The 26,156-nt window shown below is 41.4% G+C and overlaps 1 protein-coding gene across 10 annotated transcripts; it reads left to right on the top strand.

Annotated features, from left to right (window-relative positions):
- The first annotated feature begins 1,781 nt into the window (after positions 1–1,781).
- LOC124184556 (protein unc-13 homolog 4B) lies at positions 1,782–26,008 on the top strand. Of its 10 annotated transcripts, none has more exons than XM_046574376.1 (18): positions 5,411–5,877; positions 11,513–11,674; positions 12,372–12,612; positions 20,531–20,695; positions 20,804–20,982; positions 21,065–21,109; positions 21,458–21,617; positions 21,736–22,259; positions 22,344–22,493; positions 22,617–22,754; positions 22,893–23,090; positions 23,175–23,466; positions 23,556–24,110; positions 24,276–24,582; positions 24,786–24,860; positions 25,190–25,313; positions 25,405–25,598; positions 25,681–26,008. In XM_046574376.1, exons 1-18 carry the CDS (start codon positions 5,426–5,428, stop codon positions 25,773–25,775), a joined length of 4,056 nt encoding a protein of 1,351 aa, XP_046430332.1. In that variant the 5' UTR covers positions 5,411–5,425; the 3' UTR covers positions 25,776–26,008. The 10 variants fall into 10 exon arrangements, with proteins under 10 accessions (XP_046430336.1, XP_046430332.1, XP_046430334.1 ...); XM_046574379.1 differs by lacking the exon at positions 5,411–5,877 and adding an exon at positions 7,356–8,250; XM_046574380.1 differs by lacking the exons at positions 5,411–5,877; positions 11,513–11,674 and adding an exon at positions 1,782–1,952.
- The last annotated feature ends 148 nt before the right edge of the window (positions 26,009–26,156 follow it).

Raw genomic sequence — 26,156 nt, 5'->3', positions numbered from 1 at the left:
TGAATGTTTCTTTTTATTTCTCGTCTTCAGTCATTTCACGAATCGTTCGGTCTTTTAATTCTGTTTATACATGAATTGAATCCCGAATATCTCTTTTCATACGGATCATTAAGCGTCCATTTTCCAAACGTATATCCGCATGCCAAACTACATCGTGTATACATTGAGGAAATTTACTTTCTCTTACTTTACTTTACGCGTTATGTGATGTCTAAAAGCTGCGTCCTCCTTATGCTGTTCTATTCATTATCATTACTATTATCATTATTATCATTATTATTATTATACACATAAATATACCTATACCTACCTACTATAATTAAAATATGTGCGATTTTTTCTGTCAGTGTAAAGAATGCGATGATGTTTATACATATGTAATATAATTCATGCAGCTGAAACGCTGTAATACAATAAATCCTTAAATATCTCTAATCGAGCACCATTCTTCACATTTCCCATCTCTGTAAGGCTGTCGTGCAACGATGAGCCCAATTTATTTTCTCGACGAATTAGCCAGCAGCACGGCTAACGGTATCAATGGCTTAAAATATCTCTTTTGCATATTTAACTAGCCTGATTAACTTCAGCGATACAAGCGGATAAAAAAGTAGATAAATAAATGATACGAACGTGGCAGAGGTAGAAGGAATTGGTAAGCGCGAAAAAGATGCAGGACACTTATTCGGAACAACTCTTTTTGCATATTTAGTTAGCCTGATTAATTTCAACGATGTAAAATGATGAATTAACGTTTTGAAATGAAATTTTTAAAGATAAATAACAAGAACTATTCAAAGCGCAGCTATAAAGAAATGTTGAACACCGTGCGAAACAAGATACAATAAGTTGATTTTCATTTATTGGCTGTTTTTGCGTAACTACGCAAGAATTGCAAACAGTTTTCAGATCGTGTTTGCAAAATTAGAATCCAAATTTTAGAAACTTGAGTTAATTCCACTCGGCTTTAACTAGTTTCTTATTAGCTTTTGAGCGATGAAGTAGACAGTGATCAACATCTCGTCACCTTCTACCTTCAATGGCGCGTGAAGAATCAAGTTAACTGACGAATACCGTTTCGCCTTGACAAAGGAATGGTGATTATTTTCCGGACAAAAAAATTCCGCAGTGCTTTACATAACTGTACGTATATGTATAAGATTCGTCAGTGTGCGTTAAAGATATCGGTATTATATCTACATACCTACACATCCGTCTTGTTCAATGTAGCTGTGCGTCCAGGAAAACATTTTTCTTCAGTTGTCACGCGATTCTCCATCGCTAAAGGCGTTTCAATTAGTTATCTGACATCGTAATAAAAGTTTGGAGAGATCTTCTCAGTACCGCAATGATATGCGTGCATATCTTGACCGAATTTTATACCGGTTCAATTTAATATTTCTTATCTTGACTACAGACTGTTTTTTGCACCCATCGATGACTCAGGGATTAGGTGATTACAAATTTGCAAATGATTTATAGACGAATTAAAGATCACGATGGTAATTCAATTTTAAATTGAATCAATATTAATCCATGATGCATCGAAGTACAGTTTCGGTGCCATATCGGATGATGATCTGAAATAAATAACTCGGAAGTCTCAGATCCGCATTCTTATCAGTTGACTCTACGCTCATCCAAAAGGCGTATGACTAATGTTTTAAGATACAAGACATTTGCTTAGTGAAATACGATTGCGTGCCACATCGCAGTTCATTTCTATCGTGGATAGACTCGAAATTTTTCGTTTTCATAGCGAATTATTCATTTGAACGTTTGAAATAAATAAAAAATCAGTTCACGTGAGTGGATAACAAATCGAGTGCTTCGAAGATGAGGTCCTGGGCATTTTGGAAACAACGGAACCGAGGAACTTCGGATAAGAAATTAATCCTCAACGTGACTGAGAACAATCCGGCTCCAGGAATCCTGCTAGTCAGTACACCAGAGTAAGTGCAGCTCAAACCCTACTAACACATCATGATCATTATTGTCTTAGCCCAAGTTCACTTGCTTCGTAACATTGTGGACTGAAAGAAGTCATTCGGCTAAGTTATGTAGAGCTTAAAAAACGTTTACTTCTTCAATTCCTTTCAATTTCTTGAAAAACATAATACGACAAAAATTCTCAGGTATATTCTCTGTACGGTTTTCCATTATCAGAGATTGTCATACGGATGAATCGACGTCGACGAGTTGTAAGAAGTGGTCATTTTTTGGTGTAGGGAATTAAAACGGTAAAAGATGAGAGGAAAACAAAAAATTCCCCGTGATATTTATAATCAACTTAAAAAAAAACGAATCACGATGCACTCGTGAACTCCGTTGGTGTCATAACGTGAATCCTTATACGTCTTTGCAACGTATAAATAGATAATTATTGCATCCTCAGCGCAATACCGGATGCGGTGTCCTTTGTCATCGTAATTTGCGGTTTTGCAATTGCTATATCATAGACCAAGAATCTCGAAGTTAAGGCACTTGATGCTCATCCCGCGAAAATAATTATACTACATGTTTTCCAAAATTTTATACCTGTGCGTACGTAACGTACGATAATCGACACGGCACGCAAATGATTTTGATTGCATTAGCTTCGCAGAAAATCTAATTTACTGACCTATACTACACGTGTAGATGATACATGGATCATCCGGTCTAACTCGAGTTATATCCGTCGGTAAATTATAAAGACTCTTGAACCGTTCACTGGGGATTTCCAGGACGATCATGCAGGGTCAAGTTATATTTAATTTTCCCACGTTTATGTTACGTTAATACTCCATAGATAACACTATAAATATCGTTGCTATCGCAAAGTAAAATGCGTATAATACATTCTACACTGATTCCGCCGGTTGCGGAATACGTCTACACCGACGTCAGAGACGAATTCCAGTCACGTGTAGTATTCAGTTATGGAAACACGGAATGACAAATTAGCACTAAGTATCTGTGTAATTCGTACAGTCGAATGTAGTCGTCGAATAATTCATGTATTTTCCGGACAGAAATGCTTTGACAGTAAGTAATTAAGACTGGAGTTAACAGGCCCTGCGAACTACTCTAATTTTATCAATTGATTGCGGTTTGGGCCTTCACTTTACATAAAGACGAGAAGAATACTGATGTTCAGCACCCGCGCAATTGGGTTTCTGCGAAAATTGTCTCATTGCCGTAATATACTCAGCGTCGCGCAGAGAGGAATAAACAGAACCGAAAACCTATGTGATACCGTAACGTCATCAAGGGGTCAATACCATATGGCGCGTAGGCGTGATAATGGACAAAGACACCGTGCAGCAATTACTCTAAGTACAGGAAGACTGCATGTATAATGAAAGCCGGCAACATACGCCTCACTGATTCCGAGCCACCCGGAATTAATCAACTCAGATTATTCCCAATGAGCTTCTGCCGTTTTTTCCGTTAGGACTGAGGCACCAAACGCAGTGCCATTGTCCGCAAAATACTCAATTCAATATTCGTACCGAGGTAATGTCACAAGGCATTGTCCATTACAGCGTACCGATCAGCTACATGGCGCAGTGCGTGCAAGCCCCTCGCTTTGTTCACCTTTACATGCAGTTGTACGTTGAACGGCGTGAGCAGAATCTAAGCAATTGCGCGAACATTCACTCAAAATAAGAATCCTGTGATGCAATCGATGTGGTCTTCATGATTATTTCACGTAACAATTTACATTTTTTTCAGCCAATGATCAATTGTTTGGATTTTTAGTAAGGAATCTACTTATTGTTGTAATACTCCAGCCATCCTATTTTCCTTTTGTAGTAGGGAGAAAAATTTTGAGTAAACGAAGATAAAAATGAAGCAAGATTCATCTTGAGGTTTTTGTTTGCGTTCTGCACGTGATACGCCGAATGCTATTCTGGTACTACCTTTCAATTCTGATACACAGTGGTTAATATCAAGCTTCAGCGGATTTCTTGAGCTTCAAATATTGTAAGGTGTGGAAAGAAACGATGCGGTGTAAATATTGCAGCTGCAGTGCAGGATGCAGCGATTCTTCAAAAGACTTCATTTGTCACAAATTATATCAAGTTGTTATCATCATTAGTCAATGTTCCATGTATACTACTTCGTGTCATGTTTAATCCAATTTCTGAATAAAGTGAAAAACTCAAGGACAACAGCCGGAATAAGACATGCTAAAATATCATCTTCGTCACTCGGTTTCGCTGACGCAAAACGAAAAATCCAAACAGTATGTTAATAAATTTGATTTAAATTCATCGCTTGCACAAAGATAGATTTATTGGTAATAGAATCACCTAAACGAGTTCCGTGAAATAAGACGCGGCGTGAGTCGTCCGCCCATAAAATGGTGATAATGACCTGTGAATTATCAGTGCGTGTAGAATAATAATATCTAATGATCCCCAAAATTATTTGAAGAGAATTAAAAATGAGAGGATCATCGTCATTGCATAATCCTCTCTGGACCTCGGTACATGAAAAACCAGAAGTAAGCCAAATTCGTACTGATAAAAATGTGCGCATTAATATGTGATAATAAGCCAACGCGTGATGACCCGACTAATTTCATCCAGAGTTGTATTACAACAAAGTGAACAATCTGGTCATTTTGGAAATGGTTTTTTCATGAATTGTCCCTTAGCTCCAAGCACAATTTCAGTCCAGGGTAGTCACTCTTTTTATCGGAAAAATCCCACAGAAACCAGAAATGGAACTTCTGCTGAGAACGTCAATGTTCTTATGGGAATTCCATGTAGAAGTCTGGATTATCAAGTTAAAGGATGTACGTATTTCTTGAGGTTGGGGTACAACAAACGTCATGTTCGTCCGTGTGTCGTTGAACGTCAAGTGCTCAATGCTTGTTGTTTGTCTTGTAGAGACGTGGCGTAGCACGTCGGTTGGTTGGTTTTATCCAGCTCATGGGGTTCAGTTCGCCGAGTTCAATCCTTGGGTTCGCACGTATTCCGTGGGTCGTCCGCGACATCTTTTTTTTTCCGTTTTTGTATTGTAAAATGTAGTGAAAATCGCTTCCCGGTACACAGCTTCGGAAGCTTTATATGTTTCGGAAGTCTTGGAATTCAAATCATTCGTGCACGTTTCTTTGGTTATGTGTTTGCGTTGGCAAATTTTGCATGTTATCGAGAAACGATGTGCTCGTAATATCATGGTGCAAACAGTGGTAACTCCTGCTGGTGGCTAATAATAACGTCGGATGTTATTATTGCAGAACTTGTACGTGTAAACAGTGGATCGATTTTCTGAAATTGATACTTTTACGGAACATTCGACGTGTGGTTGAGATTTTATCGAATGTGTTGATTTAAGCGTGGTCCATTCATTATTCTTGGAATACTGAAGAGTATATTGGGGCTAAATAATGCCGAATAACGTAATTCGATTTTTTGAACTGATCTTATCAGTGATGATATTGACGAAGAAGGCCGTTTGGAAGAAAGTTAAATCGAACGACATCGAGCTGAAGAATGATCCCAAAAAGTGCAATTTCAATAAAAGTCTCTACAATATTAATATGGAAGATTCGATACTGACGGATTCTCGGTACATACCGATAGCCAGCGAGTTTCCGTACATCAGAACACCCTACAAAAGCGCGAAGGCTTCAACATCCTATTCAATGAACACAAATTCCATGGATTCGTTCGTTCTTGTCACCGAATACGAGGCTGGTACAGCTAAGGAGTTTGGAATAGAAGAATGGGAAATCGCAAGACGACGAGATCTCGCTGAAAGCCTAATAATTAGCGGTATGCTGCAAAAGCGATGCAAACCAAAGAAGAAAAGTTATTGCTGGTTCAAGTTTAAAAAACATCTAAAAAAGGTCGGAATCAAAGTTCAGCCGGGAATCGAAATCGGGTGAGTAACTTTCTTATATCTACAAGAATTCGAATTCCCATTTCGTAGCTCATAGATGTTATTTGAAACAGTGCGGTACAACGATAACATCGAAAAATAAAACCTCGTATTCATTTCAATATATAACCCTGTAACAGGCAAGTGGTACATATTTGAAAGATAAATACCCCCTGCAGCGTGTTGCTGAATCGTAAGAGTTCCGAATTCGACGTTTCTTTTTTACAAAAATCATCGTCCCGCCGTCAATTCTCTCTTCAGCTTCCCAATATTTGCAGTATTTGTTCCTACAGTGCCCTTTAAACGTAATATCGTCGTGTTCAACAACCTCGGCCATAATTATCCTGCTTTTGTAGGTCCCTCCCTTCGACAGGCTTGCCAGCGTTTCTATGGCAACGAACACACGTGTGCCCCCCACAGGTGAGTCAGACAGGTAAATGCCTCCGTGAACGAAACATCGTAGCAGCCCTACGTACGATCTCACGCACGCGTGATTTTACTTCCGGTGAAACGCACCGAGGCCGAACGACCAGGATGGCTATCGTGCATAGCGCTTTTGCAACCGGTTGCCTCGCTGCAATCAAAGATCTCTTTGCACAGCCCTCGTCTTTCTTGTGAAAAACGAAAAGTATTGCCTCCGACAAGGCCTCGTTACTTCTAACCAACGTTCGGATTAGTATTCGCAGCGGGTTTAATATCAGGAAGATCTTAATTGGGGACGAGAGTAAAAGGAATCCTGACGATTATTCACGCGCTCCGCGTGTGCTGGCAACATTCAGTACTTTGATGCGCTGCAGATTGCCTATTAACAACAAACGAGACGTTGATTTTTAGTCACGGTTCGCATCCAAACCCGCATCTGCAGATTGCAAAATTACTTTGGAGCACAGTAAGCGCGTCTTTGTAAGAGGCTCAATATCTTAATGTTAGAAAGCGAAGGAGATAGACAGTCAACGTGTCCATCTTACTTAGAAAAAACTAGACTTATTGTACTGAAAGTGAATCTTTCGTCTCCGACCGATTCGCAAAAAGCGCAAGCGCCAATTCTGAGGTTTAGTGATTTTCAAACGTGCCGCAGTCTTACTGCGTTCCTTGTCAAGGCAGAAGCCTGCGGTCTCTCGCAAATATTCTTATCTGCTAACATATACGTAAATATATTACCTAGACTCAAAGAATCATGAAAGCGAAAGCAGGTAAATTATAATGCGCACAATATCTATTGCACATTTATTGTCGTCCCGATTCCTTATCACCGCTGGTACCCAAATTTGTAAATGGTAAGGGAAGATAACATCGCTGGGTTTGACCGTGAAGCAGTTGACTATAATGTAGTTACTGATTGTTCAATTCACGTTGGTGACGTCACCGCTGCTCATTCGCTTTCAACGATCAACCTTCCTAGAAAGCTGAGTGTGGTAAGCTTGCCTGTTCAAGAGGTGAGCTAGACGACGTGATCTGGAGGTGGTAACTTCAGTTCACGGCTCGATCGGCGAGGTAAGGAACGTGGAAATGCCGGTCTGCGCCTTCCTTCCACCTGTATAAGTCGGAGAACATCTCGCGTTGCTGCTTTGTGAGCTGTCAGAGTTAAGTTTAGACCGGAAATTTCGACTCCAGTCCCATCGCCTTAACGTCAGAAGCGTGTTACAACAATAACTAACTGTGCATATGATGTTTTGTGAAATTTCATTTTGAATATTACTAATATTCTACGAGTGTTATCAACTGCTTCTGTGTGTTGTGACGTACAGTGGCGTTATCTGGCGGGATTACACCTCGGCTTCAATGTCCCGGCTTAGAGACATAATAATACAACAGCATTCGGTGGGTGGAAGATTAACATTTAGAATGATGATATTTCATTTGCGTCGAATACTGCACACTAGAAAAATTTTTCTGTCCTAAAGTGATGACAAATAGTAAGATTCTTTGCCGAAGCTAAATGCGTCTAAAATACTTTGAAAGTTTATTCTTAGAATAAGATTGTGTAGCTTGCAAAGTAAAGATATATTTTTATTTCTCAAGAAACTTGAACGTGATATCGCGTGTGGTACAGATTCTCTCTTATACTCTGTAGTTTTCCATGCTGCGTGAAATTTCTAACGGAAATAACAACACTTAAGGTTTTCATGCCAAGTGAAGACCGTCAAACTTAATTTGTGAGTCAATTTAGGCGTAACAGTGAAGAGATAAACCTCGTGATAAGACGTTATCTTGTTACTTTTCGTCCCGGGGTCTCCTGTTCGTTGTTACTGCATAACCGAAGCAGAAACTTGCAGTCATGGACGAGGAGGCTATGTGGAAAGGTTTTTACCAAAAAATCGTTGAGGATAAAGAGAAGGAGGAAGCGGAGAAGGAACAGTCTGATCACGAAATCAGGTACACAAGTTCTTACATACTAATTGTTACTTTGAGAGGGAATCACGTTTCGATACTTATTTACTGAGAAAAAAACATAGCGAAGAAACCGAAAGAAATTGAGAACGTTTCTATTCCGTTTTCATACTCTTTGAATCCTAATGAGATATTAATCTTATTCTATAATAATGATACACAATTGCACTGCTGCGATTATAACAGGCTGTTTGAATATTAGCAAGAGCGGCACCAAGAGGCGTGGCGTCATTCGCGATGTAAAGTCTATAAATATATCGTACGCTTAAAAAGAGTCAGGAACGTCGGGACATCCGTCTATCTTTACATTCGTGGCATCGCATCGCATCAGAATCAGTTCTCCAGATAGATTCACAATCAGCCTCGACACCGAGTTGCTAGAATTTGGCGATCGGAGGCCAAACTGAAAGTCTGTACCGGTTGATCATCATGATTGATGAATCATGCGAAGTATCTACTTGTTTTTACGTTATACGCGAATCTGTTGTACTCTGAAAGTTATCGAGTCGATTTGTTGCCTCGTTCAGCTTAAGTCGGGTTTTCACAGTCTCTTAGTGCGTCAGCGCAAGACACTCATTACTGTATACTTCATGAGAATTTGACGTCACAGCTTTCAGACATTTATGTTTACCCTGCATTCTTCATTTAGGTTTGGATAGCGCTGAAAGTTCAAGCGTGGATAGGATTTGAATACTGTTAAAACCGTGCCATAACTGTACAGCCACCAGAAATCTTTTACGACCATCTACGTTATATGTAAACACATATAACCTCGGTGAACGTGGACCGGAATTTCCTCGAGTTACAGAGTTCCTTTCATTCCAAGATCAGTCTTACACCAGACGCTCATGATCAGCTGATATCAATATTTCTCCGCGGCGATGAACCAGAAACTGACTCCAACTAGGCGAATGTCTGGTGGGCGTTACAGAACCGGTCGTTCCGTCTTTGGCCGTACGCTATTTGCGTAATGAATTCTATATTTATCAGGAAATGTAGCGGTTTTTATACTGAACTGCGAAATACAATCGGCGCAAATAGAAGTCGTTTGGAAAGTTCCAGAATACTAAGTACTTACAATGCGAAGTCTATCGTGGTCATAAACTTGAAATCTGAATTTATCAGTTAAATAAGTAGACACGTATCACCATTGAATAGTTCTTTTTACAACTCAATTTAGCCAACAGTCGAATCTGAATAATTTTGATTTATGGGTAATTGTACAATATTTTACGAGGTTTGCTTCAGTCTAACGAAGTGATTGAAAAATCTTCAAAAAAATATCGACACAAATATACGAGCACTTTATTATAACGTGTATTAAGCTGTCAGGTGTTATTTAACTGCACGGAACCGTAACGGCGAGTAAGAGGAAATTGTTGCAATGAATAATAAGTAGAACTCGCAACACTCGGCATTGATCAGCGAAGCGGTAAACAATCTTACGATCAATCTGTTGCTTCGATTTTAATTTTATCTTTCATACACGTTGAATTGGTTCGTGACATTCGAAGTGTCAACAGAATGATTTATACTCAGGGACTAGATCAAGATCCAGTGATCATTACGCTATCACTTATCGCCCTAATACTTATTGTGCGATCGTCTTGATCGAGAATGAAACGGCGCGGCGGCTGTACGAATGCAGAGGTTCCTTTTCTTTCTACCAGGTTATTCGTAGCGGAACTCCGAGAGTAAAACGAGCGAGAAAGAGCTGAAAAAAAGCAAAGGCCACGTTACGTCAGACGTCCAAACCCACTTGAAACGGGACGGGAACAATTAGAACTTCCTCAGCATGAGCCGTAGTGACAGTACGGCAAACGGCGACCTGCCAATGATACGTCGTTTCAGCCTTGACTGTAGAGCTACATTTCAACCGACACTGTTTTCATCCCGTATTTCAACACTTTAACTTCGTTATGGGTCTGATGCGTTTAAACTTTGTCAAGTGCAATGTGGTTTGATACATAAAACAAACACATGCTCGCTCTATTTCTATTAACCAATCGAAACACGCACGTCTCTTTTACAATGTATTGCTAATGAGATTTCGCATTACGCACTACACACTTGTTGGCTGCTATCTAGATAGTAGAAAGTTTACGAACGTAAGAATTTCTTCCCCGAAGTCTCATTCTCGGTTTTTCCACATTCGATGCGACATGGCTTTCATTCGGAAGTTGAAATTAGTTTTCCAAGAACTATTTTTCCCTGTTTTAATAAGTCAAATGTGCGTATGACTATACGTATAATAATTTTCTTATCTGCACAACGATGCGTCACAAATTACCTGTGATAAAATACAAGGCAGTCAAATCTTCTCCTATCTTGAAACTGTCATTTGTTTAATAACAATTTACAACTGGTTATATTCATCGCAATAAATGACGTTGCTCAGATTACATGGTCTTCGTGTTATTCAGTATAGTTCAAGTAACGGAGCCAGCAGGTGGATTTCGAGTTTTTAGAAACGACAAAAGAACGGCCAATGTCGTGCTAGCTAACGAAGATCATCGGAATCACTTACCTTGTTATATTGTAATCGCGGTTGAATAACTGGCGATTAGAAAAATTTAGTTGCAACAATTACGCCGTGTACTTACGAATAGGCAAAAGTCTTTAATCTCGACAACTGTTACGATAAAGAAAAAGGAAAGGAAGGAAAACATTTTGATTTGATACCGGGTAAAACCGATGCCGGATATCTTACGAATTCGTTGGGGAAAAAGGACGTCTTACGTCATCGCTCCTCACTTGGTTGGTGGTCAGGTTCTCAGTTGTACACTTCGAGCTGTTGTAAGTTAGTCTTTCAAACATCGTGGTCGCGGTAACGCAGTGATCCTATAACCGAGAATGCGAACATCTGCTTATGAATTAAAGTTTCGATTAGTCGGAAAGTTATTACCAAGTTTTTAAGCCGCTAAAAACTCTTGTCTAAATTAAAAAATTGAACAATAGTGCAGTGAATGTAACATTTGACGAATTGTCCGAATACATATTTATAATTCTTTTAACTTGAATGAAAAATAACCAATTCGCGTAGGCTTATCTGACATTCAGACAAGTATCCCGAACGTAAATGTACCGTGTTATCGTATGTACATATTCGTTATTCATCATCGTTGCCTCTGCGCGAATGAATAAGTCATATCCATAACCAGGGAGAAGCATGCTGCAGTGATCATAACCATATGTGCTAAGACTGTGAATAAAAAAAAAAAACCCAATAACCAAAAATATTTTTAAGTGATCTTCGGAACGCGAAAATGACAGATATCGGAAAAAAACACCCGTATTGGACGATAGCAGCGTTAAGTGCCCGAATGTCTCAACCTGCCGAATTGAAACCAGTCACCGTTGCTAGCGGCTACTGGAAGTTCGCAGCCCACAACTTCATCCATAATAATAGGTGAAGCTGTAACTAAAAAAATAAGGCGTTATGCTTGTAGATTTAGCTAACATTGGTCAACTCACAATTTCTACTAATTCTGCTTGACGTTGTTGTAACGGATATACGGCGATCCTTATGGCAAAAGAGGAGGCTAGTATTTCCGCCGTATACTGACCGTAGATCTTCCCATGCGTAAATGTTACCGTCTTCCAAATTGCACGTGATATGAAAAGTAGTTCGCATGTGTTAGGAATAAGGCGCATGATTACCAAATTGGAATTCGGTCAGAACGACGCTTGGTAGTTTGAAAATCTGGACACTAAAATCTCTAAATAAACATTCTGTATTCTGAGTCAATGTTTGTGGTGTGCTGCATCAATTAATATAATATGTACACAATGTACTGGTGGAAAGTAAAATGTGACGCATGATACGACTTTTCATCTGTTGATTTCGATAGTTCCCCCTTTAGTCCTGTAATCAGCCTGGCCAATTAACGCTATTTTTGACCAACGCTGACGGTGATTTAATAGGGAAAAATGTGGTCACCAGTTCCAGCTGGCGCGGAACTTTTCTGCGGTCGATTCAACTAGATTATAGGACCGTCATAATAGTGGCGCTAAACCAAACCCCACTGAGTTTTTCAAGCAGTAGAAAGAAATAAAGCCGAAACTACGAATCGTCTGTCTCACAAATTGATATTCCAATTTTTCAGGATCCAAGCGGCGGATGGAGGCTTCTTTGAAAATTTGGGGACGCTCTTCGCAGCCAAAGCTCGCGCCCAGGCGGAAGCCGAAGGCCCTATTCCTACGCCGAATGAAGATGAACAAGAAAAAGAGCTCAGCGACGAAGAAGGAAGCGTTCATGAACCCACGGAAGCTCTCCTCGAAAGCGACAGTGACCGCGACGAGAACGAACATTCGCACAACCTCATCATAGAATCCGTCGGTTGGAACGTGAGTAAAGTTTTTTATTTCAATTTGCCGCTTAAACTAATTCCAAGGCGAAATGGGAATCGTCTAACGGAAGACGAGACTGTATTTGTAACGTTCCCGCCGGTGCATCTAGAACAAGGGAACTCCGTTCAGACACGACTGCGTGAAAGGTCCTGCGATTGCCTTGTTAAGCCATCTTAAATACATTATTAGTAAGAATATCTATACTTACGTTTATTAGACTGCTTTTGTTGTGATTCAGAATTAATGCATGTATTTATTCTTTGCCTATACAAAGGGCATACATATATACATAAATATAGATCAAATTATCTGTCTGTATTGAGATTGTGAGACGGCACACCGTTTCGTTCTTGACATCAAGATCAAGGACGAACTGAGTACCGGATTAATGAAAACTCGGTTTACAATCCCGCTCTCACGAATCGGTTTGACCAACTTGAACGGTTTGTTTTAAGTTCATACGGGCAGGACGAGGTCGATGTTCAGGGTTCGTCACCAAAGCTCTACACGTCTTGGAACTAATAATTGCGCCCGTTTCTTGTTTCCTACGGGACACGATCTGTTCCACACATGCCTCGACTTCTCCAACAGAATGTTGTTCAGTGTATACATCCTGATCTTGCACTTCAGTACCTGGCTCAACTGGATCGTTCTCTTTAATCGATTTATCGCAGAGGTGTTTTCGGCTGGGAGTATGTTGTCACCGTTGATGGTAGGGTAATGAAAAAGACCTCCAGTCACGAATACGTATTTATCAAGGAAGTAACTGCCCCTGAGCACGCAGCCCAAAGTCAAGACGTTCCAAGGAAGGATCAGGAAGAACCAGACGCACACGTTCCCAAAGATTTCTAACATACCGTGTACCCTGTGATACTCGTACTTACAGTGGGTGTCTCGAAGTACTTGGCTGATAGTGATGCAGCAGCCTCTCCTGAGACGAGCCAGACCTTCAAGAATATAGACCACCGATTACATAGTTCTATGGCTTCAACGACCACCGTGACTCGCTTTATGCATAGTGCGCTATTTAAACACATACTACTCGTGGAAGTTCCATACATGCAGGGATTGCAGACTCTCCATGAAACCGATGGCGTTGTGTTTGAGTTGTGCCGTAGTTCTCTCTTAGAATAACGTCGGTCTAAGGATTTGGACAAACCTTGATTCAGACTTGATTTTCGATTCACATGAGAATCAGAACGTAAGAAGTATTTCATGATGACCTGAACCGATGGGCAATGAGGACACAGTGTATCACTTGCTTACTTCATGCTGGAACAGTGGACGCTCAAGTTCGATACGTCAATCGCTTTAGCGGCTAACAGCTACGAATACTCAGAGGAATTGAATAGATCCCGTTACCTAGTTGCGGATGCTAGTGTGTCTAGTCTGTTGCTTCTTGCAGGATACCTTGATCTTAGACAGAAGGTACTCTTGGTTTTTGCAAAGAGGCTGGCATTATCCCGTTTCGAGCCCCTCTGTCGTGTGATCGTGTCAGATGCTCATCAATGCTCGTCTCCATAGCCTCGAAAAGCTTGATAACTTCTGTTTCAACACAGTGCTGATGACGAGCAACAATCACTATCACGATTGAAGTTTTGAGAACACCGTGTACGAGGTCATCGATGATCTGCTTTTTATTTCACATACGCTCGCTGTGATACTTTCTGATTTACCCTGTTAATATCCAGATTTTTTTCATCAGTTTCTGGGACGGTGATTGGCGGCCGAGACCAACACCGGCTCGTTTTTGTTAGTGGAACCAAGCATCTAGGCCGAAGAGAAAAATATCTCGACTCATGAATTGTATTCCTTAGGCGCGCTTCTTAAGATTGCACATAAACTTTTTCCTGAAATAGAATACATGCGCGGATATTTTGATTGCATTATCATTCTTCCTCATTATATTTTCCTTCGACCAATTCTTGGTACTTAACAAAAGACAATAAATCTTGGTTATAGAGTAATGTATCTTTCGTCTGGATAAGTAGACTTGACAGTATTTTAAAATGCGAAACATGTCTGCCTCGATACATAAATGGTCCGACAAAAGATAACGTATGATCCAAGAAATCAGTCTGGAGCTTGCGGGGGAAGTCAGACGATTAACGGGAAGCATATGTGGTTGCGCTGAGTTTGCTGGGGAAAAAGTGTGACAAGAATTCGTAATATCGTATTTAAAGTCACAAGTGGAAACGACCATTGGTTATTCGCGTATAATCTAGGTACACGAGGCGATGGCTTTTCCTTGAAGGTTTAATCACTCCGATAAGACAATACTGCCTTGATAATAACAATGATATGAGCATTCTACGACCTCAATTAACCCCAAGTGAGCGTTGCACTCGAGAGTTGAAATTGTCTCGGGATTTCCTTGACCATAATTGTCCAATCCAAAGTGATCACTGCTCTTTTTGAGGTGCATCACGTTGCCATTGGAGGTGAGGTCAAGATATACATATAATGGAAGTTCTGTTTGGTTCTAGATTCCAGATGCGTATCTTCCGACCGAATCTGTTCGCTCGTATTATCAAATTCCACAAGTTAACGAGGTCCAGATTTTTACGTGGGAATTCGAAGCTCGTAACTCTAGTGTGTAGACGGTATATAAGTTGAAGAGTAGAAATTTACTTGAAGAATTTGTGTACATTCCATTTCGTGTACCTACCAGCTAGGCGACGTTCCAAGTATAGCGAAGATCAATATTACTAATTTCGTAAAAATAAAATAACAGACGAACGAGGGAAGGCCACAACACTGCGACTACAAATTACTTGTGCATAATGAACCACCTGGTTACACTTTGGCTGAAACTAATTTAATATCGGCGAATTGCGTGTCGACTCACAAAGCGTTGTATTACATTACGATATGAGAGCTGGGAGGTTTTTTTATTCCGGAAAGAAGTCCGAGTGAACTTTATCACATTGTTCCGCGGGCAGTGCTTGTCTGAAATTAATGGGCCTCGTCTCCTGACCGCATTCATTCCTCGGGCTCATTCGTATTGATTTTAGCAAAGGTCACCGTACGTTGTTCCCCGGGTTGTCAGGGGCAGCCGGCTTTTCACAAAACGTCCAACGGCCCAGTCCGTTCGACCGTCGTGCGACGATCCGACGTCATGCTGAAACTCATCGGAGAATCTCTGGCACCCGGGGTGCCGGGGATCTCAGAGGGGCAGGTGCCGATCAGATAAGGAAGAAAGTTTCGGCTTCTTTAACGTCACGGATATTCCACCCTCAGTCGACGTCTATCATGCGGCTACCGAGGTCGATCAAAGTTCTCTGCATCAAGAACGAGGTGAAGCTCGTAAGTGCAGCGCCTGTACACACGCCGTTTATGCATTTTTTAACACAACTTTACACTACGTGTTGTCTTTATTTATTTTTTTCTGCTGGAAGCGTCTTCAGTCCAGTTATTTTATGCACACTTAACGTGAGATAAGAACGCACACGTGGGATCGCCTCATCAACGAGACCGTTGATCAACGCCCGATGCTCGTTGTTTACCGCGCTTTTTTCTTTTTTTTTTAGTTTTTTTTTTTATATATACACATATATCGGTTGTGCGTACGTTTATGTTACCTAGATTATAATAATATGTTCTAGTCGTAAGGAAAAAATTATTTATGCACCAGACGCTCGAGGCATGTGGAATTTGTTCGTGACACAAATAGGCGCTCGTTATGCGTTGTGTGTTGTGTGTGGCATATATACGATGATACGATGTCGCTACTAGTGGCTCGGTATTCTGGATCATCTTATCGGATAGGTACATGTGATATGCATAAATCTAATATCGCTCTTGTTATAGTCGTACGTGTTCACGATGATTCAAACACGTTATTACGAAGGATTAAACTAGCTTATCTTTGTATAATTAAACTCCTGGTAGGTAAACATTCTCTTGATTCTCCGAGCTTACACGAGGAATTGCCAGACAAAGGGAGTCGATTATTCAATATTAACAATCTCAACACTTTACGACCTTTTCATTACACCCTTCGCCTTAATAAGCTCCAGACTGTCGGATGCAGATAGTCGAGATCGAGGTCAAAGTACGAGGAAAATAATGTAGTAATCAATTTACAACATTACGCTCTGCGCCAATTGGGAACTTCCTAGCTTATAGTTATAGGACCTCCAATCTACATTTGACTGTCTGTCAAATTGCGTAACGGTTAATTATGCAACATTATGTCATTATCGCGTCTCTTCTCATTGGTAATGATTAAAAATAAAAGTTTCCCACCAAACACATAATCAATTCGAGTCTACAAAATTCCAGTCAGTAATTCTAACTCTCGTTCGTCAAAACAGAGCCAACTTTTTTCTTTATTTTTTTTTTTTTTAACCATCCGTAAAATCATTCGATAAACTTTTGCTACATTTTCAGAACTATGTTATTTCCTAATACTTTTGATGAAGTACTGTGAATAGAATTGAAGTGATTTCCGGATCCTGAATAAAAATAGGTAAGAGAGAGGATATTTCACCCTCGTGCAAAGCGAAGTACCACTTAAGACCGGTCGAGACTGTATTCGACTCGATCAGCTGATCGCTTAAGTCTAATCTATTTCGTTGACGCCTCGCCGGTTGTGTGGGGGATGACGTAGGGCGTCGTTGATACACCGTCACGGAGAGCGATAGAATCGTCGACGTAGATGAGCCTCTGTCGAGGCGAGCCGTCTATTCCCGGCAGTGTGGAGTTCGCGTTCGCCACGATGCCGTCTCTTCTTCGTGGCCCTGGTCCTCCGGTTCCGCGACCTGCACAAGTGAATCCTTAATCAACGATCGATGTGGTTTCACGCGGTAACTGACGGTTTCCATTGGTTTTTCGGCTTTCTGCAGTCGAGCCGGGATCGAAGCGTTGGTGGCTTCTTCGACCCTGTTCCTTTCACCTGACGATGCGTTTCACGGAGGCATTATAATAGGAATTGTAATCAATTACGTAAAGGATAGGGAGTCAGGGCATGTAGTATTCATAGGTTTCGATAGCGCGGTGCGATTGATGGGGTCGAAACTCGTTACAAAATAAGGTATACTTCGTACAAAGAGGCCACTGAGATCACGTGTTTTGCGGGTAAAGGATTTCGTTAATTGGTTACACTTCACCGTTTTTTTCAGACGATAAGTGACATGGGAATGTACGATGAGCGACACCGTTAATATTTAGCGAAAAAGTTTTTTGGCGTTGTATCATGTGTGTGCAAGGTTGAATAAAACTGTACTGTAGTTGTTACATAAATTGATTCGTGTGAACAGTCCAACCCATATTTTGCGGACGCGGTTTGCAAAAAACGAAGTACGGAACCAAAATAATAGAAAGGCATTTTTTTAAATGAGAATGCTCCGGTTGATGTCACGGATCAGCTTTTAATACGCCTAGTTATTAGAACACTTTAAACGTCTGAAGTATTTTCCTTCGTGAGAATGATCCTCTTTCTTCCGATGAATCCTTCGTGAGAATTTGGTGCATTTAACTGAACTAAACCAGCCTCGAAAAGTAGGTTACATCACAGCCGGAGAAATGTTAACAAAAATTGGCAAATTGTCAGGAGCCTGGTTTAAAAATGAATCCGAATGACGTGCCTGATACTGGGTATCTATTTGGTTGTTAATTCAAGTGCAGAAGTCTCTTTGTACTGGTTGTTGGTATATTCAAATTGAGGAGCAGTCGAATTACGATGTATATTTGCTAACTATGTACTCGAAAATCAAGCAGTAAACAGCTTTTCAAAAGAGCCTTGGCCAACTTGCGTATCTTTCGAATGCTGAAACGATTAATCCTTGGACCGTTCGCAAGTGTACATCACGAAAGTAATGTCGTACTTTAAAATAACACTCATCCGTCAACGTTAACGTTATTTTCCTGTTGAAAACCACAGCAGAAAGTTTGATGTCGACTCCGTATCGCAACCTTCATTCTAACCGACGTGGTTCGCGGGTAATATTCACTCTAGCAAATCCGACAACGCAAGCATAGATTTTAAACGATCTGGGTCGTATCCTATTTGAAATGGCAGGCAAACAACTGCGTTGCATTTGAACAATTGCGTCCAATGAGAGTCAATGTGACAGCAATTAAGTGATTATGCGTCAAAGTTCTATCCGAGAAACGCGTCAAACCAGCGTTCAATTGAAGGACTACGACCTTCTGGCGGAGAAAAGCTGATCACGTGTTTTCCTTTTTCGCGTTTCCTAATTTTATGGTCTCTAATTGTGCACCGAAAATTCTATTTCCTAGCTTCTCACGTCTCTTTATTTAAAATATATTTCCGAGCAGAGGGGTTTCTAGATTTCTGGGACAAGACGCCACTTCGAACCAAAGTCAAACTATTTCTGCATCTAGACGAACAATTTAGTTCTCGCGGTCTAGGGCAGACTAACTCTGAGATTGCCAGTAAATTTTCGCCTCGGGTGCATCGAATCCACTTACACAAGGGATCGTCTCTTTCCAGCTGACGTGCTTATCCGACTTCGCAAAAACAGTATAATTTAGCACAGATTCAGTTCTTGCAAAAATTACGTGGACAAATTTTCGCGTGCACAATATATATAATACGCTTTCGCGAAGCGATCGAAAGAGAAAAGTCGTTGAGGCGTCTTTTCAGCCATTTTTTTTCCCGCCATTTAGCGTGTGGCAGAGTACCAAGTATTTCGGGTAGGCGGTAGCGAATTCTTGTTGCCGGGTCGCCTTTGTCTGAATCTGTGACATGTGGGGAATTTTTCAACTCTTTTTTCAAACGGGAAAATGAGCTCAAAGACTCACTCGAGGAGTTCACACTTTCATCCATTCGTTCCGCGTCCATAATTTCTCTCACGACATTCTCTCGAGTTGCAGAATGCGTCTATGAGCGAAGTAAAGAAATGACCTCATTTTCATGAAACAATATTTATGCTCGTATTTGTTGAATGGATTTTATGCACCCGTTGCAATACATGAATAAATTTAAACGCTCTACTGTACGGCAATCGAAGTATTATCAAGTCCGTGAAGTGTAGCGATTACGTGTTTAACGGTCAAAGTTTAAATCCTTATCAAAGAGATTTAACATTCATTTGATAGCCGTTTAACAGTTACGAAATAAAGTTAGTTGACTGTAACCGATTCGCGGATGAACTCTGATAAAAATTCGTCAAGTTTGTGTAAAGCGTGTCAGGATAACTTTCGGCTTTACAAGTAATTTTTATGGTCACCATCTCTCGCTAGTCTAATGCCTCTGATAAACTCGCCGCCGGTACCAGGATTACGACCTAGTGCTTAAAATCGTTATTCCTGTATTTCCCAAGTGCGCGGTGCTGAAAGTGAGACTTTCGACGATGACGAGAAGTGAACAAAGTGACTCGAAAACCTCAAAAAACTTTTAATTAAAGATACACCTTCCACCCCTAACGTAATTATGGTTATTCGGCCCGCCACGCCCGGTGGGGCGAACACTCTTATCAGGAAGAGGAACACCTTTCGGGGTGTGCCCAAAGCTGAGTTGGAACGAAGAACGCACGCACTGATACAGGCCATGACAGTGAGTTACGAATACGAGGAGTTGACCCCAGCTAGTTTATCGGATGACTTTTGATCAATATCACGAGAGAGCGTTTGCATGTATTGAAACAATGCGAATAACTCAGAACGCCGCTCGGATACCATTACTATTTCTCAAGTGCAATATCAGTAGTCCAGAATGAATTTCCACAGTCCAGTACTTCGCGTCTTGAGGTTTCCGACGACGTTTACAATAGTTCAAGTTGCTTTTAGACCACTGTATTTGAGAATTGCACGTACGCGTTGTGTTCTATCGACAGAAGGAGAATGGCTTACATCGAATTAAGCGGGAGATTTTAATGCCTCGATAAAAATTCACAGGATGTACACTTCTTAAAGTTGCGTATTTTCAGATATGGTTATTAATTTTCAGGTCGAAGAACTCTACGCGTCACTGGTATACCTGACCCAGCATCAAATCGGCTTCGACGTTACAAATGAGTGCAGTCAGGAAACGCTTTTGAATCACTTGCAGGGCGCCTTCAAGATCGATAATCAGACCCATGAACAGGTCCTCGAGCAAGCTCAAAATATGGAGGTATTAGTTCTGCCCTGATATTACTTGGGGGTGTCACTTTTCTTAAAAGAACCTTCGAGGCAAAAAAATCGGGTTTTTCCAAAAGAGTAATCGCGCGTCTTAATCCAGCCTCCAGAAATGCATCTCAACGTTGAAGTCATAGAAGCAAAGGAGCTGGTATCCAAGGATGCCGATGGAAAAAGCGACCCCTTCTGTGCTCTGTACCTCGAGTCTGTACCTACGAGGAGGTACAACACTGCAGTAAAGACCTCGACACTGAGTCCTGTATGGGAGGAACACTTTGAGCTGTAAGTTGATTGTCACCGTTCAAATTTAGAGTCTTGAAACTGTTGCTAAACCTCTTTGACGTGATTTCTTTCTGCCATTCAGACCGTTGGAAGATGCTGAGAACGATGTGCTCAATCTTGAAGTATGGTAAGTTGATCGAACGCTTCTCAATTTCGCTTTCGCACATTTGTTCAAGTCAATTTTAAACACTCGGAGCATATTAGAATCAGTCCTAAACATTTATTTTTCACGAAGCTAATATAAGCCATCAACCGTCGTGAACATGTGAGAACACGCATTAATTGTTCATCATCTCCGAGTTTCAATTCTCAGTGAACTTTGAACGATTTCCTTTCTACGTTATCTGAAGTCACAAGACGGCGACGATGCTTCATTAGAGCACAATCCATCTGGTTAATGACCACGTGGCTGATCAATTTTTGTTGTCTTGCAATCAACAATCACACGTCTGATATTCTTTTTTGTGATCAACAGGGATTTCGATGCGGCCGAAACAGTGCCGGAAAAGATGAGCAAGGTAAAGGACGTCAAGGGTGTTCGTGGACTGGTTAAACTTGCCAAAGAAATTGCACTGACTGCGACAACCGGTAATCACGACAATGAATTCATCGGAAAGTGCCAAATAGCCCTGAAGGTGAATTTCCGTTCTCCATTTCGACTCGTCCTTACCGCGTCGAAATCTGAATTTAGAAAATCTCAACCCTGACTACACCATCAAATTTAATTGCATTCCCATTGGAACCTTTATCCAGGATATTCCAGTGACTGGTCATACGATGTGGTATTCTCTGGAGAAAAAGAACAAGTCGAAACGTCGCGGTGTTGTTCGTCTGAAGCTAGCCTTCAGTGCGGAACACAACGCCCAGGTAGCTGCCCAGGAGCACAGACACCTTCTGCGCATCCTCCTCCTCCACGAAATCGAGTCGCAGAAAATCGAGAAGTATTGCTGGTGCGGCCGTTGGTCGGGCCCAGCCGAGGCGATAATACTGCAGCACAGTGCTCAGCGTGGGCTTCTCGCCCGCAACGTGACCTTGGCACAGTGGGTCGAGTACATCAGGGTGCACCAGGAACACCCTCTCAGCTTCACATTGTTCAATAAGCTGGCGCTTGACCTGTTGAGGCCCATGGAAAACAACCTATTCTCCGACGACGAGATACGACTTTTCTGGGATTCGACTAAAAAGCTCTTGCACTCCTGTTTGAACAGCGTTAGAAAACTTCGAAGATCCACCGCGGGTGATAAGAACACCATTAATCAGCTCGGCGCAATTTTGGGGTAAGACATTGCTGCTTCGGCTGCGTTGGTTTATAATCACTGATCTGTTTTGGAACGAAACAAGTAATTATGTCTGTATTTCAGCATCCTGTCGTCCATAGACTCTTTGCAAAAGCCGGAAGACCTTGACCTTTTCCCTGCAAACATGTATGGATGGCTTCCCCAGCCTGAGGGGCCGAGAGCGGATGTGCTGCAAGCTCTACAGGATACGGTTATCCAGGGGGCTGAGGAATGGTAGGTTCAAAGACGAGCGCTTGCTTGTTTCGCGACTTCGGTCATTGTCATTTTACGAACTGCACCGAAGTCTCGTTGAAGCTGAATAGTATTTGAGTACAAGTCATCTTTGCATTCTGACAGGTATGACTACGTACTGAAAAACAATTCAGCGGACGGAGTAGAGGACGAAGATATGCTCAAGTACTACATTAAAGTTATACAGCTGATCAGGGCCGATTTACAACGAGCCATAGAGTTCTACGACAAGGTCTTCATAAAGTGAGTAGACTTGACAGTTTCTCCGAGAATTCATCCGAGCATAAAGATAGTATCGAAGTCCGATAAGTGTATCCCATGAAGCATTGAATTACATTACCAAGCTAAGGGTGTTCAGAAACCACGTTTAATGATTTTCAGGCAAGTAAATTTCCCTTACGCGAGAACGTTGTACGTTCATTACGAGAAGAGGATCAGCGACATGTGCATGATCATCGTCGAAGACGTGTGCGCGAGGTTAAAGAGAATCGAAATCGAGAACAGCGATGGAACGAGCGAAGAATTGGCCTTGGGGACGACGCTTTTCGAGCTGTATTTAACTCTACAAAGATACGCAATGTGAGTAGGCATGCGATGAATTTGACCCCACGTCGTTTTATTCCGTACAGCTGTGTTCTATCCTTAAACTGATTCGCATTTTAGACTCGGTCACGTCCTGTGCGCTGATGGCCTGGAGTACATGAAGATTCAAAGTTACCACGAGTGGTTTCGCGCCGGAGTTGCGCATTGGCTCGACATCGCGGTCTTCAAGGCCTTACGCCGGATAGATCGTGCCGTTGAATTTGACACATTGCAGCCGGTAGACTCGAGTGTTCAGTACAGCTCAAGTGCCGTTGACACGTTGACAATATTCTACCAAATCAAGGTTTTCTGGACTCAGTTGGCCTGGCCAGACGTCGAAGGGTCTTACACCTTCATCGCAAAAATAATCGACGTGAGTCTTTCATCTTCACAGAGTGCAAATCCGGACGGAAGGCTCTTTGGCACCCGGAAGAAATGATAAGAACCGTCTTCGTGTTCTAGGATATCTGCAGATGCTCTGTGGAATACGCGGATAAGATGGCGAGGAAGGCGGAAGAGGCGACACAGCAGGAATACGACTTGGAGAATAACAGCAGCGTGTACGAGAAGAAGTTCGAGGTCTCAAACGCGTGGTGCTTCGCCATTAACAACATCGACTACATCCGCACATCGATCGGTCCCCTTGCCGAGGACTTGGGACTTCAGAGCATAGTCGAGTGCTTGGCGGCTAACAAAACTCAGCAGGAGGCTGAACGGTGTCGGCAAACGCTTCAGCTGGTCATCGACAACGCCACCGACACAGTGAGCAACAAGATTATCGAGTTGCTGGAGGTTGTCGCGAGCAAAATGACCCCGGCGATGAGCAGGTACTTGGAAGAAGGTGCCGAACTGATCGACACAACGAGCAACGCCATGGACAGGCTTCTCCAGTATCTCGATTCCAACATCACCACTCTTCATGATAACTTGAACGAGACCAATTTCGAGAGAGTGCTTCTAGTCATTTGGGAAATTATGTCGAAGACGTTGTACGATCTTGTTAACAATAATTTGGAGGTGAGTTGACTCGACGATGGTGGATGGATGGATCTGTGAAAAGTTTCGTTCAGTTCGTTGTTTTTAAACTAAACTTAAAGTGTAACCAACGCCTCAATCTATGCTTGTATTAACAAATCGAGCGAAGATCCACGTTGTGCTTAATTTTTGTTTATCGGTTTGCAGAGGAGGAGGCCACCTTCGTTCTACGCTAACCTTCACCGGACGTTGCATACCTTAATTCGTTTCTTTAATCTCGGGGCAGACGAGACGTCGAATATTCACATACTCGAGAAAATCGAGGAGCTTTTGAAAATTCACGGTCTCGAGACGGCTGCGTTGATTCATCGATACAATCAGGAAAGGGTGCAGGAGCAAAAAGCCATCGAGGAGTCCAGACACGGACAGTTGACCGTTAGAGCATATTTTATCGATAATTCGTTGAACATTCAGATTATGAACGCCAGGAATCTAACGCCGATGGATAGTAATGGTAAGCAGATATTTTTTGCACTTTAAAGTCGAAGTATATTTTACATTTACCGTCGAGCTTAATCTAGCCTAATTGATTCGTGATATGTTGTTGATTTTTTCACAAATTTTTATAAGTTATTCAGCGGTAGTTGAAAGAGATTTCCCGTAAATTTTCCACTCCTGTTTTCTTTGCACAGTTAATTTATTGTTCAAATTTTATAGGCAAGATGTCTACTCTTGAGAGAAAACTGCGTTATAAATCAAAAACTAAAACGAAACTGAAAGACGGGAGGTCAAGTACGTCATTTGAAAATAAGTTTTTTCTCATCAAAAGTTTCGATCATTGCCTGAATGCCTGCCCTCGATACCTAGGATCAAGAGATTGAATAAACTCGTTGAAAAATGCATGAATCATGAAATGTCTCACAATTAATAGCATCAAATAGACACGCGTGTACGTCGATGGATCGTCCCGTAGTACATACATTGTCACATATGACTGTCTTCCTTATAGCCAGTAGCAAATGATCTCTGCATGCAGTTGTATTCGTCGGGAAACTGGTTTCATGCACGAAAATTTACGAATCCGACTGGCCTCGGAAACTGTAATACATGTTTTATTTCAGGTAAATGTGATCCTTACGTTAAAATACGACTGCTGCCAGAGGAGAGGTTCGTTCACATAAAACAACCGAAGACACGAGTCCACAAAGAAACCCTGTTTCCGCTTTTCGACGAAACCTTCAGCATGTAGGTGGAATTTATATTTTTCTACGCTGTACGAAAATCTCTCGTTGAAATTACGAGCGTGAATTTTGAGAAACCTTTCTTGTTGCAACAGCGCACTGACGACGGAGCTGAGGGAAACGAAAGAGGCTATTATAGCGTTTGAGGTGAAGGACAAAGACTTTCTCAGGACGAGATTCATGGCTGAGGCTTTCCTGCCCTTCGGCGAAATCCCGGAAACTGGTCCTGACCGGGATTTCGATTCCCTGGAACAGATTCATCTAAAACTTTCTCGACCAACAATGCACAGTGAGTTTCGTGGCGGATATTCACGAGTAGATTTATCGATATTTGCGACAGGATTGATGAATTTGAAATTGATTTTTTACAGATTCAGACGCGATTCGCGCACTGGAGCACAGAAAGGGGGACGACCGGGCTGTTGACTTTATGTCGAAACTTAACACAAAGATTGAATCTAGATAATCAGTGATACGTAAATATATAATTTTGTGAACGTAGGCGTTGGCAACATTTTGCCGAAATCTCAGCGTTTAATGCAGAATACTGCAATCGAGATATAATTAGAGATAAAGAACAATCGGAGTGCGGTGCAGTAAAAGCGCACATTTGAGGATCCTAATAGTCTGACACAAAAGTGACTTAAAATAACGCGATAAAGAAAAGAGAAAAATAAATTAAACAAATATTTTATCTAATCGGTTTTACCCCCTCCATATTATTATACATATTTATAATGTATAAGATCTGAAGAAGAACGAAACTTCATTATTTCATATTTCATATAATTATACCGTTTTTACTGTCATTATGTAAATAAGAACTATATTTATAAACGTAATAGTG

The sequence above is a fragment of the Neodiprion fabricii genome, chromosome 6, assembly GCF_021155785.1.
Source record: "Neodiprion fabricii isolate iyNeoFabr1 chromosome 6, iyNeoFabr1.1, whole genome shotgun sequence".
Lineage (NCBI taxonomy): Eukaryota > Metazoa > Arthropoda > Insecta > Hymenoptera > Diprionidae > Neodiprion > Neodiprion fabricii.
Note: the sequence above shows the minus strand (reverse complement) of the source record. Positions and strands in the feature narration are given on the sequence as shown.